General features: G+C 35.1%; 1 protein-coding gene across 1 annotated transcript; it reads right to left on the reverse strand.

Annotated features, from left to right (window-relative positions):
- Positions 1–4684: 4684 nt before the first annotated feature.
- LOC113763286 (protein ECERIFERUM 1-like) lies at positions 4685–10090 on the reverse strand. Its single transcript, XM_027307052.1, has 10 exons — positions 10025–10090; positions 9540–9763; positions 8434–8666; positions 8040–8259; positions 7012–7387; positions 6798–6905; positions 6446–6646; positions 5802–5897; positions 5536–5709; positions 4685–4858 (listed from the first exon to the last, which is right to left on the reverse strand). Exons 1-10 carry the CDS (start codon positions 10082–10084, stop codon positions 4691–4693), a joined length of 1860 nt encoding a protein of 619 aa, XP_027162853.1. The 5' UTR covers positions 10085–10090; the 3' UTR covers positions 4685–4690.
- Positions 10091–16094: the final 6004 nt, after the last annotated feature.

Consider the following 16094-nt stretch of genomic DNA (forward strand, 5'->3'; position numbering starts at 1 on the left):
CAAACTATATACCAGTGTAAAGATTGACGGATTTCTTTCCGTTTAAACCACTAATAATTCATGGCTTAGTAATTAACGTGAAACACAGAATTGAGGAATTGAACACCACACCAGATTCAAAATCCACTAATTAACTTAGATTACACTCAGAAATTTGACCTTCCATTGTTTTGTCGTAATTATCTAATCCATTCTATATAGTGTAATTTTGAAGGTTGAAGTTGCTTGTCTTTACGTACTTGTACTGCTTCAGAATTTGAGCTACAAACTTTCTGGTAAAACCTATCGAATATATCTACGAGTCCGTCCATTCTTGAACCACTTTCGATTTCTGTCACATGGAATATTTAGTGCCTCATGGGTGAAATGATAAAGACGCCAATCCGAAACATAGAACCTAATGATTCATTTGGACCCAGAACCACTCTTCTTAACTACGGTTGTAAATGAGTCGAGATGAATTGAATTTTGATCTAATTGAATCGAGTATCAATTCGATTTTACCAAGCTCAAATTTGACGAGCTCTCATTGTAAAGGTTGAGTTCGAGATTGATGAACTCTCAAATTTGAGTCAATTTGAACTTGAGTTTGAGCCTACTAGAGTTTTAAAAAATAAAAAATAATAATTATTTTATTATTAACAAAATAAATAAAATAGCATTTTTCTTTAACAACTGATAAAATATTAGGAATATATATATATGTAATTTCACACACACACATATAAAATCAAGTGGCTCGCGAGTTAATGAGTTGAGTTTTTCTACGCTCGAACTCAAGCTGATCGGCTTGAGTTCAACTCGAATTCAATATTGATCAACTCCAAGTTGAGCTTAAACCTAGTCGGCTCACGAGCAGTTTGATTTGTTTGTAGCCCTATTCTTAACTACTTAATATCTTTTCATCATTCGATTAATAGAGCAACCTGTGTTTTTGTTCAAATCATCATTTTCTTGATCACAATGCCTGTTCCAATATGGGTTGTTGATGGATTGGGTGCATCATGCATGTTAATTGGGCACTTGTTAAGATGAGTTCAAGTTATTCAAAAAATAAAGTTAAATCCAGAAAATATTTTGATGCAGAAGGGGCAATAAATGTGAGTATTGTATAATTAAATTAAAAATGATTAAAAAAAACTTGTGACTAATTAAACTTGATATGGAAAACTATGTTACTGAATAAGTACTTTCCATCTAGATGTCCCGATGAGGACACCTCTCAATTAAGTAGAATCTTGGAACCTTTGTTGAGGATATGAAAGTGAACAAGAAGAAAACATAAATGTTCATTAAAAAAAAAAAAAACAGGTTTCAGGCTTTGACTGCTTAACAGATTCTCTTGAACTTGTCTTACATGCAAAGTTGTCTAGTTTCCATCTTAATCAGTTTTTGGAGAATTTTTTTTTGGGGTTAAATTTCAAACAGCATTGATCTGCAAGAAAGTGTACACGAGACAGAAGTATACCATACCATGCACACACTATTCAATCAACGTACTAACAAATAACTAGGAAATTCCAACTCGAAGATCAGAGCAAAACTATCCGCTAGGCTGGGATCTCGCTGGCTTCCAACGAGACAGAATGGATCTCAAATCTCTCAATAGCTGATCATACACCCCGAGCAAGAAGGGAAAATGTGACCTCTGAATTCCAGCTCATTCCTGAATCTCCAAATTTGATAGCAGCAAAAGAATTAAAAGCTTCTTCCAAACATCAGCAATTCTCTAAACAAAGTAACTATCCGAATTAAAAGCTTAAAAGGTAATTTGCACAGTTCTTATATCTGGTGTTAATCTACCCTGTAATTTCCTGTAGATCACTCTTTAAAGGAACCCACCTCCAAAGTTAGAAATCTCAGGGGGAGTTTAGCAGATTACTAGTCGGCTCTGGGCTGCGGATTCAACAATCCAACCAAAATCATCATTGTGGGCTTGGATTAATTCCTTTAGGGCACGACGAAATAGTCGATCAATTTCACGAGACAACTGATGGGCTAAGTTCCAGTGTTTGTTTATCTGGAACATCAAAATAGTTTTCTTGAATTCTTCGTTCACACAGAGATTCCGTTAAAACAGTGGTATTTTGGGCATTACCTTTTACGTGTAGAATTTGAGAGTGAATTTCTTTAGCTTTTCTTTTCTTGTGTTTCTTTTTTTCTTTTAAATTTTTGTAGTGACAACTGCGGATTTATAGTGTTTTTGTCTTTTTTTCTTCTAAATTTCTTACTAAGAAGAGTCCTTCAAAGATAAAAAAAAAAAAAAAAGTCCATTAAAATTATCACGACTTTATGTCCTCAACATAATGAAATTAAGTTTATAGATAACTCTATGTAAGAGTCCAGTGAATTATTTCAGATTTTTTAAAAAAAAAAATCTTTCTGTGACCAAAAAAGAAGAAAAGCTTTCTTATGTGCTTCGCCGACTTCTTACAATCATTGCGTCAGAAAAAAAAGAAGAGATTTTCAGAGAATATGAAGCACGAAATTAATTGGATAAATGGCATCCCGGATATGTTGGAAATATCTGGGGTTTGTTGGGCATTTAGTGATGGGGGGTCCTGCTCCTGGGGAGGATATATGCATAGGAATATGCATACAGAATTAAAGTAACTCTCTGTTTCCAGCTCTAGAAACTTGTATTTATACTGCTTAGTTTCATTAAATGGCTCAGCATTGTGCAGTGAAAGAAGGTACTCGATATATTATGATGTATATGTGTCTCAGCATGTGGTTTGGTTGGTCCATCACCTTCAACTTTCAACCTCCTATGCAGAGTCCAGAGACTCCAGACAATAACCTTAATCAATGCCGTATTCTACTACCATCTGTTTCAGACACTAAAAGTGTGGAATCTTGATGAATTGGCTGTGACCCTTTGGCATTTGAGTCTTTCACCACAGTTGGAAACACATGCTATTGCTAGTGATCCCCAGGCCTACCGGGGAAAAAGCTGTCATTGCGACTTCTTTGATGTTTTACTATGGCAGACGTATCTTTCTCTGTACTACTACTACTACTATTTTAGTAGTGTCTTGCAAGGGTGACAAATCGTATAGGGGTAAATATGAAGTGAATCAAGCTGGGCATTTTTCGTGTCAGCACTTGTTTTTTTCTTTTATCAAGTTAGCCGTTACGTAGAAACTTAAATTGTTTATTTATTAAGTCGAATTCAAGCAAGCTATGCATTATTGCATGCACGTCCAAGTAGTTCGAATTTTTATATATGAATTTGAAATTTTATACTAACTAGGCCGAGTTTAAGTTGAAAATTTATGATATGAAGAAGTAAGTTTTTTCGTATTCTATATTATTTATCTGTACTAGTGATGTTTTATATGTCAATTTATCTTCTTCTTTTTTTTTTGGTTGCCCGCCCGTTATCCGAAACTTTGCCCCGACTAATCCGGACCCGACCCGCGTCGCGCACCTGGCTATGGTGGGTGAGTCTCCCAACAAGGGTGTCTGCGTACACTAGAATTCGAACACGAGACCTGCTTAAGCGAATCCGAGCCGCTTACCACTCGAACCAACCCTGTTGGTTATGTCAATTTATCTTCAAGAGACAACAACAATAACCTCTCATGTCTTTTTTTTTTCCTTCCCCTCGAGAAAATGTAGATTAATTAATTTATAGGTTTAGTTTACTCTCTGTACTCGACCCTCTTCAACCTGCAAGAAGCCATTTAACCATAAACCTATTAGGGAAGTAGTTGAAGAGGGTTGTTGAGTAACAATGCAACGATTTGGCCCAACCTATGCAACCAATTAGGATCAGGCATCGATTAACCGGTCGAATAGTCCATGACGCTTGTAACATGAAGTTTTTATTTCTTATTAATCACTCGTTCAATTTTTAGCGTATATAAGACTAATTCTCAAATTAATGACAAAAAATTCATTTTAATTTGTAGGTTTAATGAACTACTCTGATTGACAACCTTAAGCCTCACACTTTAATTTGATTTGATATCATTTTGCTCTGATTTTCAACAAATTTAATCAACAGAAACATGAAGCAGTTGGAGTAAAGTTGATATATAGCTCAAATTAAGAAAGCTTAAAGTGGTTGGTATCCTGAATAATCAAACATTAAGAAGAAAGTGGCCAAAACATAGTCCGACAAAAGGTTTACATATGGCCAAAGGGCCAAAATACACTTTATAATATGACTAGGCTTTCTTGGAGCCAACAATTCTCTCCGGGACTAATACAATAATACATTTCATCAAAGCATATATGGAATATTTCACTAGCTTAAGTAATTTGACCTTAAAGGGCCTTCTTGAGAAATAGGTCAGGATAACTAACACCAATGTTTTTAAACCCGAATCGAAGAGTGAATTGAAAAACCTTTCGGTTCACGGTTCGATCGGTTCAACCGGTTCGACCCCGATTCAAAGATTTAATAAATTTTTATTCATTTTAGTATTAAACTTTTTGAATAAAACTAAAATATTTATTTTAAAAAATAAATACTTAATAAAATCGGTTGAACCTCCCGATTTTTCCGGTTCAATCAGTTCTTGACCGATTTTGATCGGTTCAATTAATTCTTTGAGTTTTTAATTGAATTGGACCAGAGGCATGGCCGGTTCGCTGTTCAACAGGTCGAACCGGCCGGTCTGATCCGATTTTCAAAACATTGACTAACACATATGTATGTATGTTCTAATTAAAAAGAGAAAGATCAATTGCTTGGAGACCCCAAAGGTCGGAAGCCATGCTTCAGGGCAGCTTGCCAGACTTTTTCAACGTTCAACATGTTTTCTCCACATTCATGCTCAGTCCATCCTTCTAATGCGTGCACTATGCCAGCTGCACGCACTGCACTTAGTGCCCTTCTTGGCAACCAATTCTGTGCGGTAATGCATGCATACATACAACAAAACCAAGTTTAGTACTTCTATCATACAAACCACAAAGGCTAAAAATCAAATCCAGTGTGAATTTTAGATGGATGGATTAATTCACATAATATTATTAACACAAAGAAATTTTGCTCAATATTGGTTTGATTAGCGACTATTTGGAACGTGCTAATCGCGTCACAAATGATATTGGTGATCATTGAAAGTAAAAAAGAAAAAAAAATCTAGTTATTGGTGCCTTTAATGAAACAAGCAAAAATACTTTGATTATTTGTCTAGGCATGCCTGTTTGATCCTAGAATTATATCTTTTTTCTATATATAATGCTTGAGCAATGGATTTGATGTTTAAAAAAATTTGTCATTATTTGTTATTCCAATCTTATCCTTACATGAAAGAATAACATACAACTAAGTCATGCTCTACATTTTCATGATGTTTATATAATTGCTACTGCTATACTCATTTACTATTACTACTATGATTATCCAAGGTCTTCCTACAAACATTAATAAAAAAAATATCTCATAATTATTTTTTTTCGTTGCAACTATATATTCTTTTATTATTTATTTTTTTTCCCCTAAAATATGCACACACACGTAGGACGTGCCTGCCTCACCCCCTAGTAAATAGTTAAATGTGAGTAAAAGAAGTTACCAACCTCGCAAGAGTCAAGGTTTTGGAGGGAGGCGGGAGCCAGCATTGCGGGGGTATGCAGATAGGAGCAGTCCCTGCGTACTTTCTTCGGAGGAAAAGTCGAGAAAGGAATAAATAATGCCCCTTTTGGTGCATTCAGCTGCTGCTTTTCAGTCAATCCATCTCCAACCAACCAAGTCTAACACCACATTCAATTCATATGTTGTTGTCATCAATTAATAATATGCAAGGACTTCGGTTACAAACATATATCGTACAAAACGTGCCTACCTTGTAAGCCACGCTCTTGGACAGTACTACCAAGTTGCTTTGGGAAGCAACACTTTGCTTAAGCTTTTCATACCCATATTGGGATGAAATGTTTACCTGAAGTTACCAAATTGAATTGTTTTAGAAAGATATCCAAGTGTTAAAGGTCACAAATATCTCTTAAAATGCAAATGTGAAACCTAAAATCTTTATACTAGGATCTTGATGCAAGTCACATGCATAACAGCTGTCAATGAGTTCGTACATATGTACATTAATTTTTTGTTTTAAGTGTAAGTGGAAGATTTTGAATTCGGAACCTCTTACTTACACACACACTCTCTCAGAATCACCCAACTCGTCTTTCCCCTAATATATGTACAAAACCTTGTTCTATAGAAACAAAAGATTGCAATTTCTAAGGAAGAATTTTAATGTTTTTCATAAATATATTTTTTTAATCACCTTTTTTGACTTTTCATATATCAAACCATTATAACACATTTTTTTACAAAAATAACAATCCAAACGGGGCCTTAGAATAGGTTTCTTCTGCTGTCCTGTCCCTTGTGTGATAAGGGCCATATATGTGTGAGAGGGACATTAGATAAGGCCCATATATGATAATCATGTACTGATACATGTAGAAGGTTGAAACAACAAACCTGAATACCCCTTTCACACAAAGCAAACGCAACAGAACGAGCAACTTTGGTGAGGTTGCCAATAAGGAGGACTTCAGTGGTTCCCTTAGGAATGCTGTTAAGGACGGTGGCAACTGCCAAGCTACTTCCATCCACCACCCTCAATTTCAGCTTAGGGTACCTTCGCACGTAAAACTCTCCATTTTTGTTCAGTTCCTTTGTCTGCAAATTGTAAATTCTCCATATATTTTTAACTTGCAAATAATGTATATATGAGATCCCCTCACACCAAAAAAAAGAAAAGAAAAGAAAATTAAACAATATCTCAATAAAAATAATGAGAGGAATTATTGACTTTTGCCCTTAAACTTGCCTGGTTAAGCAGGCCGAGACTCAACACCTTGGTGCCTTTTGCTTCAGCATCTAGTATGGCCTTCTCAATCAAGCCATTAATTGCTCGGGATTGCCATTTCTTCAAGTACTATTTAATAAAAATGAAGAGTAATAATTAAATTAAATTAAATTGATATAGGCAAACAAATCCCACAAATAAACCATCTCATTTCAACTAATTAAGTTGATCTTACCTGCACATTGTACCTTGGTATTGCCCAAGACTGCAACTTGAGCTTTTCTAACTTGTTCCTCTCTAAGATAAAGGTACGGCCGCAGATGGAATTAATAATCGCGGACCAAAGTGTAACTGGCCACATCAACAAAATGTACCATGTGGAACCTTCAGGTTTGGAGGCAACAGAAGCAAATCCGAGACGAATATGGTATATGGATTGTGGGGTTGTTAGATGGGTCAAATGCACCACGTCTGGGGCATCTTCTTCTCTTTGCAATGAAGTTTCGTACAGCGAATCGGTGGATTTGTCCATGGTACCATAGATATAGTCGTAGAAGGGCATGAATAAAGAGTAATTTGTTCGGAATTGAGTGTGATGCAGAGAATGATACCTGTTGTAACAACATAGGTTGATGCCTTACTAGTTAGATGGTCGTAGTGCAGATTCAGCTTTGCTTTCTTTTTTGTCTCTATATAGTATATAAAATCTCCAAAAGGAAAAAAAAAAACAAGAGAAAAGAAATCTTTTAAAATCATTAAAGCAATTTTTTTAAAAAAAATTTGTTCATCTCTACTTCTTCATTCTCTAAAGCAAGATTCCGTTTTGCTTTTCATATTCATTTGACTTCCATAGAGCATGAGATCTTTGTAATGTTCAATTTGTATCTATTTGGCTAGTTTTTAAGTTAAAACGGGATTTAACCTATGCCCAATGCATGCTATTTGACAAGGTACCCTAGAATTCACGGTACTATTGAGGCCAAATTTGTAATAATCTATCATTGTCAACTATATATATAATTTTTTGGGCTCTTTGTCGTCATCCAAATTTATAGAAGGTACCAAACTTCTAACTCATTATGTACTCGCAAAACTCTTCTTATCATTGCCATGCTATGCTGCGTAGAAATACAGAGTGTGTTTGAATAGTAGATTATTTTGAATAATTTTTTTTTAAAAAAATATTGTAACAATTTTTTGAGAGATCACTTACGAGGGGTATTAAAAAAAGCAGGGATGTGATTGGATTTGGAGGTCACTTACGAGGGTGTATACATTAGATACTTGAGAGGTGGAAAGATGGAGAAGAGTCTTTTGGGAATTAGCTCAAAGTTGCAGTGTCCCATGTTGTTCATTAGATCAATGTATGTGATGTAGCCGAACATTGACGCAAGCGATGCAGTTCCAGTATACACTGCTGCCAATATTGGAATTGCAAACAGCAAAAAATACGCTATGTGCTCTCCAAAGGGATGAATCACGGCTGCAGACCACCACCACAACCAAAAAAAAAAAATTTTTTTTTTCAAAAAGATTAATAGAACCATATTTCTCTTTTTATTCATTAATATCTGCAAGAAAAGAAATCAACTATTTCCACAAAAAAAAAAAAGAATTGATGAAAATACTTTTTGTTTTTTGGATAGTGTGTTCTTACATGTTATGGGCTCAGTGACGATGGAGGAATGATGGTGGGAATGGTAACGAGAGTAGAGAAAATGGTGGTGCAGTGCTCTGTGAAGCCAATAATAGAGAAATTCCACAGGACCAATATGAAGCAGAGAGGTCAAGATCACACCGTCCGTCCTCCACAACGGCAGCCGAGAAGCATTAGACAACAAATTGTTGGAGATGTAGAGTAGGATTCCGTTTAATATTATTTGGTCATCCCTGAGAGGAAAATGATAGAAAAACAATAGGTACCAACTTTACATGAGTGTAATAATATGATTCCTAATACATCCAAATTCATATCTTGTGCATAAAATAAAATGTCTAGGTTTATTTATTTTAATTCATAGACTATTAACCATGCTTGTGATCCTGAAACGTATAGAACTAATTAAAAATTTCCGACTCCCAAATGCAAGGGGTGGATATTGATATAAAAGTACATATTCCAGGAATCTGATCTTGAAGATATGCAAATCTGAGGTATGTTTTTCAGAAACAAGTCACAGTTAACAAGGGTTTTAAGCATTTTAAATAGCAAGCAGCTTGTGTTTTCCTAGGATTAATCTACCAATCATTCACATGTGCATGGCCAACATAAAGATCGTCACCTAGTTACAGGCAACTTCCCCATTAGAACCCAAGACTCCTGGAATCTTTTTTTTTTAATAAAAAAAAACCCTCTCACTCCCAACTACCAAGTATAGAATTAGAACTCTAAACTTGATGGAAAACCACACGAGATCTTCAATGCCATTTTTCAATAATAATTCAGTGCTACTTCTATATTTATGTCAAATATCCTGTTTATTTAATTTGTCATGTGTTGTTTATTTAAATTTCTTTTACTATCACGTGATGAGTGGAATTGACATTAAATTTGATACCGAATAGTAGCATAGAGGATCCCAACTGATAGAAAACAAAATTTTCCTGACCATTAGAAAGAACGTAGTGGTTTCTTGGAATCATATTTTTCCATATATTTTTTCTTCTCTTTTCGATCTTAACAACGAATGAAAAAAACAAAGGTATTTGTAATTAGGAGATCAGAAAAGATTGAGATAGTAATTAAGTAACAGTGGAACGGACCAATTGCTTTCTCTGTCAACTTGTTCAAATTCAATGGTCTTGTCAACAATCCGGTTCTTGCCATTAGCTGTTCGGTGACGAGAAATGCTAATCCAGATTTGATCGTGAAGCATCCTCCACAAAAGTAAGGGAAGTATAAGAAGGTTTGTGAGGTCTCTCTCGCTTTCGCCTTTTGTAGCGTATGAATAAATGCTATGAGCCACCCATGGTGCCAGTACCACGTACTTCATATCAACCAAAACAACAACAGTTATGCAGCCAGAACAAAGTAGAGTAGTATGAAAAATCTAAGTCCATAGTTTTACACGCTGTTGAAGCTTAGATCTATATGAGATTTAGAGATTTCCATCAATCCACAGCTAAAAAAGTCATCATGCATCGAAATGGAATAAGCAAAAGAACAAGAACTTGGAAAAAAAAAACTATTCACAGTTGAGAAAGATGAGAATGAACATTTTCATGTTGTGGAAGGAGAAAAGAAGAACCTTGAAACGCCCAAGAGGCGTCCATGGCCAGTCAGTGAGGAGACCTGGTGTTGTAGCCATTTTCTTTGCTTCTTGCTCTTTGTGTGAGGGATGATTACAAGCTCTTTTCTGGGCCTTAAATAGGGGTCTCGCATTGGAAACGACGGTTTACATCAATGTTCGAAATGTTTTTTTATCCTTAAAGTAAATGGAATTTTAAACGTCATTTGTGGAAGTGTTGGCATTTGTCACAGCCATCAAATGTGGGCAACACTAATCACGTGGGAGTGGAACAATCCAAGACTCAGTTATGAGTTCAACTGTGACACTAGGAATGATTTTGAAGGACTAATTCCACTGTAAACCTCTGAACTTGTATTATTTTTTCATGTTGTTCCTTAAATTTCAATTTTGGACATTTTACCTTTTAAACTTTTAGTTATGGATACTTTGCAACCTAAACTCGTAAGTTCATCCAATTTAAGTCCAATCAATGACTACTTTGTGAAAATTAATGACAATGTACCCGTTTTGTTCTAACTGCAATCTTTTGACTTTTTTTTTTACCACTTTTAGTACATTATTATTGATTTATAAGATCTCAATTACTAATATTAATATTAGCAAAATTAACGAGATAAAAGATGATATAAATTAATCATAATGCACTATTTTATTTTTGTTATGATACCTTGGTACATTTTGACTGCTTGTGACTCATTATCCTTGTCTGTACCCTTAATTTTGCTAAAGTTGATATTAATTAGATTTAAATAGGATAAATTTGAGAATTTAAGATGCAAAGTGTTCAAAATTAAGAGTTTAAAAAATGTAAAGTATTCAAAATTAAAGTTTACGGTGCAAAATTGAAAAAGTGATATAAGTTCGAGAATATGAAGTGGAGTTTATCCGATTTTGAAGGCCAATCTCTTGTTGGAATTGATCTCATTCCTAAAATAAACTCACTTGACTCTTAGCCAAAGTACATTCAACTACACGACAAAAGAAGACCTTTTACTTTACCCTATGTACTTTTTTTTTTTTTTACTTTACCCTATGTACTTTTTTTTTTCTTTCGAAATCCAAAGAAATCCAAAGGGTCTACGTTAATTTTTACAAACCTAAACCCTATGTACTTCATTGGTGTAGAACAGCTCGAACATAATCTGCCCCCTATTTATTCTATCCATATATACCGACCCCATCCCAAAAAAAAAGTACCCCAATGGCTCAGTGGCCATCAAGAGGGCTTAAGTCCCTCCTTAGGCTGTGTCAGGCCTCTGGGTTGGAATTCCGTGAGATGCAGAGAGAGGGAGGTCGGTGAGGACAGTTTGGGGGAGAGTGTGAGAATTGAAAGAATAAGGGAGTTAGTTAAGCTGGAAAGAGAAAGTTTTAAGATCTGTATTACGTATCATATCCTCCTTACTGTTTACATTTGCCATTTATAATGGAACTATCAGTAGCACCAATTGAAGCCTGAGCTAACCGACCAACTAATCCTAACTAACTATCATTTATTCGAACGGCACCGTTTCAGCCGCAGCTCTTATTTTGCAAAACAATGGAAACGCACAACCTATTGCATAAAACGAAAAAATCTCTTTGATGTTCCTGACAGGCTGTAGGTGAGGGTTCAAACCTCACCTGCAGTTAAAAAAATTTAAGAGTTGTACCAAATCGCTCCCTTCGTCTAGTTGGGTCTGTATACCTACTAGTCCCCTACCACAGCCTCTTTAGACTCCCCCTTTTCCCTAAATTAAGATAGAGTAGGTTATATAAATGTATCGTTACTGACAAAAAAGAAATATATATATATATATAATTGTTACTTGAAATATCCCTATAGTTCATATAATAAATAATAATAAAGGGAATTCGCTTTCCAAGTTTCAACCTTGTTAAACCAGTCATAGTTTTACACTTATCAGCCAAATGCTAGTAGTATAAGATTCACAAAGCCTAGAATTTGTGGGCCAAGGCCGATTTTGCAAGTTTTGGCGTCCTGCCAAAACGGTTAGATATTTGATGCCGACCTTGCGTACCAGGTTTATATTTATGGACAAATGTTTTTCTGAGCAGAGTCGAAAGACAATTTCAATACGTAATGGAGGCGGAATTGCTTTTGCCTTTTGCTTTCTTCGGAGTTCGAACAAATTCAAAAAATAGCCTGCCCGAAATTAGGCCTGTCAACGGGTCGGGTCTAGACCCGGATCCGTGAAATTATTGCGGGTATGGGTAGGGATTTAATTCCTTTTTCCGGATTCGGATCCGTTTTGTCAAACAAAGAACGGGTCGGATACGGAATATAGTATTCCGACCCGTATTAGACCCGGATCCGGATATAAATGAATTAATAATTTAAAAAATATATATTTATCAATATAATTTGATTAGGGTGATGTATTTTAATAAAGTTAATTTGATTTCTTTTCTTATTTGGTTTTTTCTTTGCATTAGTTAGAAATTAGTTTACAAATATATTTTTTTCTCATTTTTATTAGAAATTATAAATTTTGGTAAATTTGTTCGGGTAGATCCGGATCCGGGACCCGCCGGATCCGGATCCGGAACATAGAATAAAAGACCCGTCGGGTAAACGGGTCGGATCCGGATCCGGCATAGTAATTCGGGTCCGGTCCGGAATAATGAATTCCGGCCCGGACCCGGCCCGTTGACAGCCCTACCCGAAATTAAACACTACTTATTATGTACGTCGGGTAATCGAAACTCGACAGAAGACGACAGCACATTATTTTGTTTTCTGGAACTGTAAAATGTGACGGTTTCACAGGCCACGACGAATTTAGAGCTGAATTGAGTTGGGCAGTGGATTGGATATGTCGCTTGCATTTATTAGGGAAAATTTCAGACGCCTCCTTTGAGGTGAGGTTTTCGACAGTTTCACTCGCCTTTTTTTAGGTTTTCAAAATATTAGACACTTTAGTGATGACTAGTGAAACTGTCAAAATATTAAAAACTTCAGGAGAGGTTTTTGAAAATATCCCTAATTATTATTAGCTATGGCCTATGGATTTAATAGTTAAAAAGTACACGGCAAACTAGAATTGAGGTATGAATTTTAGGATACAAAAAATAGTAGTTGCCATAGACTTAATGCACTACCCATGGTTAATTTGAGCATGTAATGCTTATACTCTCACATGTACTTCTATACATGAATAGAAAATATACGCTGTTAGGTCACAAAGAAACACCATCGCGCGTCATTATTTTTATTTAAGCGGTCGCATCGGTGTTGTTGAAAGTTAAAACAGTATTTGAAGATTTCTTCACATTCATACATAATATTCATTCATCCCACCCACTGGCCAAGGCAACAGTTTCAACTTGATATTTACTGAGTTCCCAATTAGAAGAAAAAGAAAGAATTGTTACATATAAATGGAAAAATAGTAGTGATGGAGACTGGGGAGTGAAAACCCTCGTCACCTGTAATCCTTCTTTTTGCTTGCAATAAACACAGGACCTACTGCATATATACTAGAATAGATAAAGATCAAGGCAGAAAGTTGCGAAGTCTCCTACTTTGATTTTAATATGAATCGCCGAAAAGACCATGACCCACGTGACCGAGAACTGACTACAACAATTTCTTGTTTGGACAAGGTAACTCTTCTACTCATTCAACATTTAAGAGTAATTCAGAAGCAAAATTTCCTCATTTGGCATGCAATGATGGCAGCAGACGAAACTGATTTCAGTTTGCAGTTGGGGAATTAATGGGTGACCAGTACTACATGTATTCGACTTCAGTGAATGATTTTAAGTAGGCCTCAGTGGTCTTCTTGGTGGTGTGCGGAGGGAGGTAAGGTTCAACCCTTACCTTCCACCAAAAATTTTCAACGGTTTTCGTTGGCCATCTTTGATGGAGTTTTTATTCACATCGAGTCCTCTCCCCCTTCCCTCTAGATTAGATTATAGGAATTCTATTGCTGCGACAAAAAAAAAATGAATGATTTTAAGTAGTCCTCCATCACATTTTTTATGTCACGATAAAATGTCAAACGTCACAATCAACTTTGTACATAGTTTAAGAAAAATAAATTTTGATTAAGACACATAAGCTACTAAAAAATGTCTTTTCATTATTGCCCTTTAGTTATACTTTAAAATTTTGTAAGTTGAATTTGAAATTTTAAAAAAGACACAACTATCTAAAAAACAAAGATAGTTTGTAGCATGATTAATTAAGAGAATATAACTTAAATGCTTTATCTTGGGACTTGTATTAAGGGTATAATGAAAAGGTTGGATTATATTTATTTCTATTTTAAATCATGACAAGTATTTTGGGACAAACCAAAATAATAACCATGACATTAAAATGGGACTGAGGGAGTACTTTTTTTTTGAGATAAAAAGTAAATTTCATTCATCGGAAATCGTCCTGCACGATTTGATTTACATAATTATCCTAATGACAGATGAAGCATGCACTAGAAATACAAGAAATTTTCAAGTTGTTTTCTAACAAAACAGATCGCTGCAATTCCCATCTATACATGTTGCAATCGCCAGATTTGCTAATCAATTATTTTAAACTCCAATAATGATGATGATAGCTATCAAGATAGACCCAAGACTCAAAAAAATTCTAGATCTAACAACTAGATTTGAAATAAATTCGAATCTAACAACAAAAACAAAAGAAGAAAAAAATAGAAATTTATCACTAAAAACCCATGAGAAACAGAGATTTCTCATTAGGAATCCTTATAAGAATCAGAGAACTCTCATTAAGAAAATTTAGGAGAGAAACTTCACAAAAAAAAAAAAAAAAAAATCTATGGGAAGGAGACCATGGTAAATTGACTTACGAAGAGGATGGCCTTTTAAAAAGAGGAGAAAAGGAGGAGAGAATGATCTAGTTCTATCTCCGAGCTCTGTGCTTGTTGGTGATTTTAAGTACTTGCTTTTGGAAATAGCTGTGGATTGTTTCTAAATGTTTACAATGTTGACCTCTAATAACATGTGTGATCAATTGATAATGAAAAATTGATTCAGATCACTAGTTGGTATGACATAATTAACTTGATATAGGTTTTTTTCTTTTTACCTTCATTGCCAAAAAAGTCTTGAGCTATAATATATCCATCCGGCAGTTTATTGAAGTCTAATAAATTGACATGCCAAAAATTTCTTCAGTGTGTCCAACATATCATGTAGGTAATCTTAAAGCTCTTCAATGCACTTAACTGAAATTGTCCAATAATTTCTGAGTTTGTTCAATGATTTCTGTTCAATGATAAAAAGGTTTGTACATATCATGATTTCTGTTCAATGATAAAAAGGTTTGTACATATCATGATAAAAAGGTTTGTACATATCATATGAGTTTGTTTGGACAAAGGAAATTTAGAAAAAAAAATTTTGCCTCACAAATCCCAATCACCTTTTTATCTTTCCAACCACCTTTTTATCTCACATACATCACATCACAAAAGTGCTACAGTAAATATCTCAAATAAATCATCCAAATAAACTCTTATCCAAACAAACATCACATATAGTGTTTTGCATGTTTTGGCAAAGTTTGGCATCCTTCAACACACGGAAACTTTTGCTATTAAAGCTTTTTCTGCTACTGGAAAGGTGAAAACCTGATCTCCTCTCCCACACTTTTCCTCTAGGGGAAATGCATCCACCGCCGCTCCTAGCTAGCTGCCTTATTTATTGACGACGGTAAAGAATTCACTGGGATAAGGTCAAATTTGTACCAACCTCTTGAATTACAATCTTCTAACTAGGTTTCCTTCTTGTCTCTGGATTTTGCAGGGGGGAGTTTAGAAACTGGACTTACTGCATATTTTTAGTCCAGTGCTTGGACTATAGTCTATTGGATCAATTTAGTTTCTCAAATTACCTCAAAGTTGTAGTTTGTTAGGTAAATACTTCATGTATTTGACTCAATGTGGGCAATTGATAAAAAAATTTTATTCTAATGGGAGAAAATTAGTAGCCTGAATTTTGCGAACAGATATGCTAGCTAGCTCTACGCATGCAAATCAAACGAATATTTACGTTGTTTTCTAGCCCATATCACAAATTTTCCCATCCTCACTACATTTTC

Source organism: Coffea eugenioides, chromosome 2, assembly GCF_003713205.1.
Source record: "Coffea eugenioides isolate CCC68of chromosome 2, Ceug_1.0, whole genome shotgun sequence".
Lineage (NCBI taxonomy): Eukaryota > Viridiplantae > Streptophyta > Magnoliopsida > Gentianales > Rubiaceae > Coffea > Coffea eugenioides.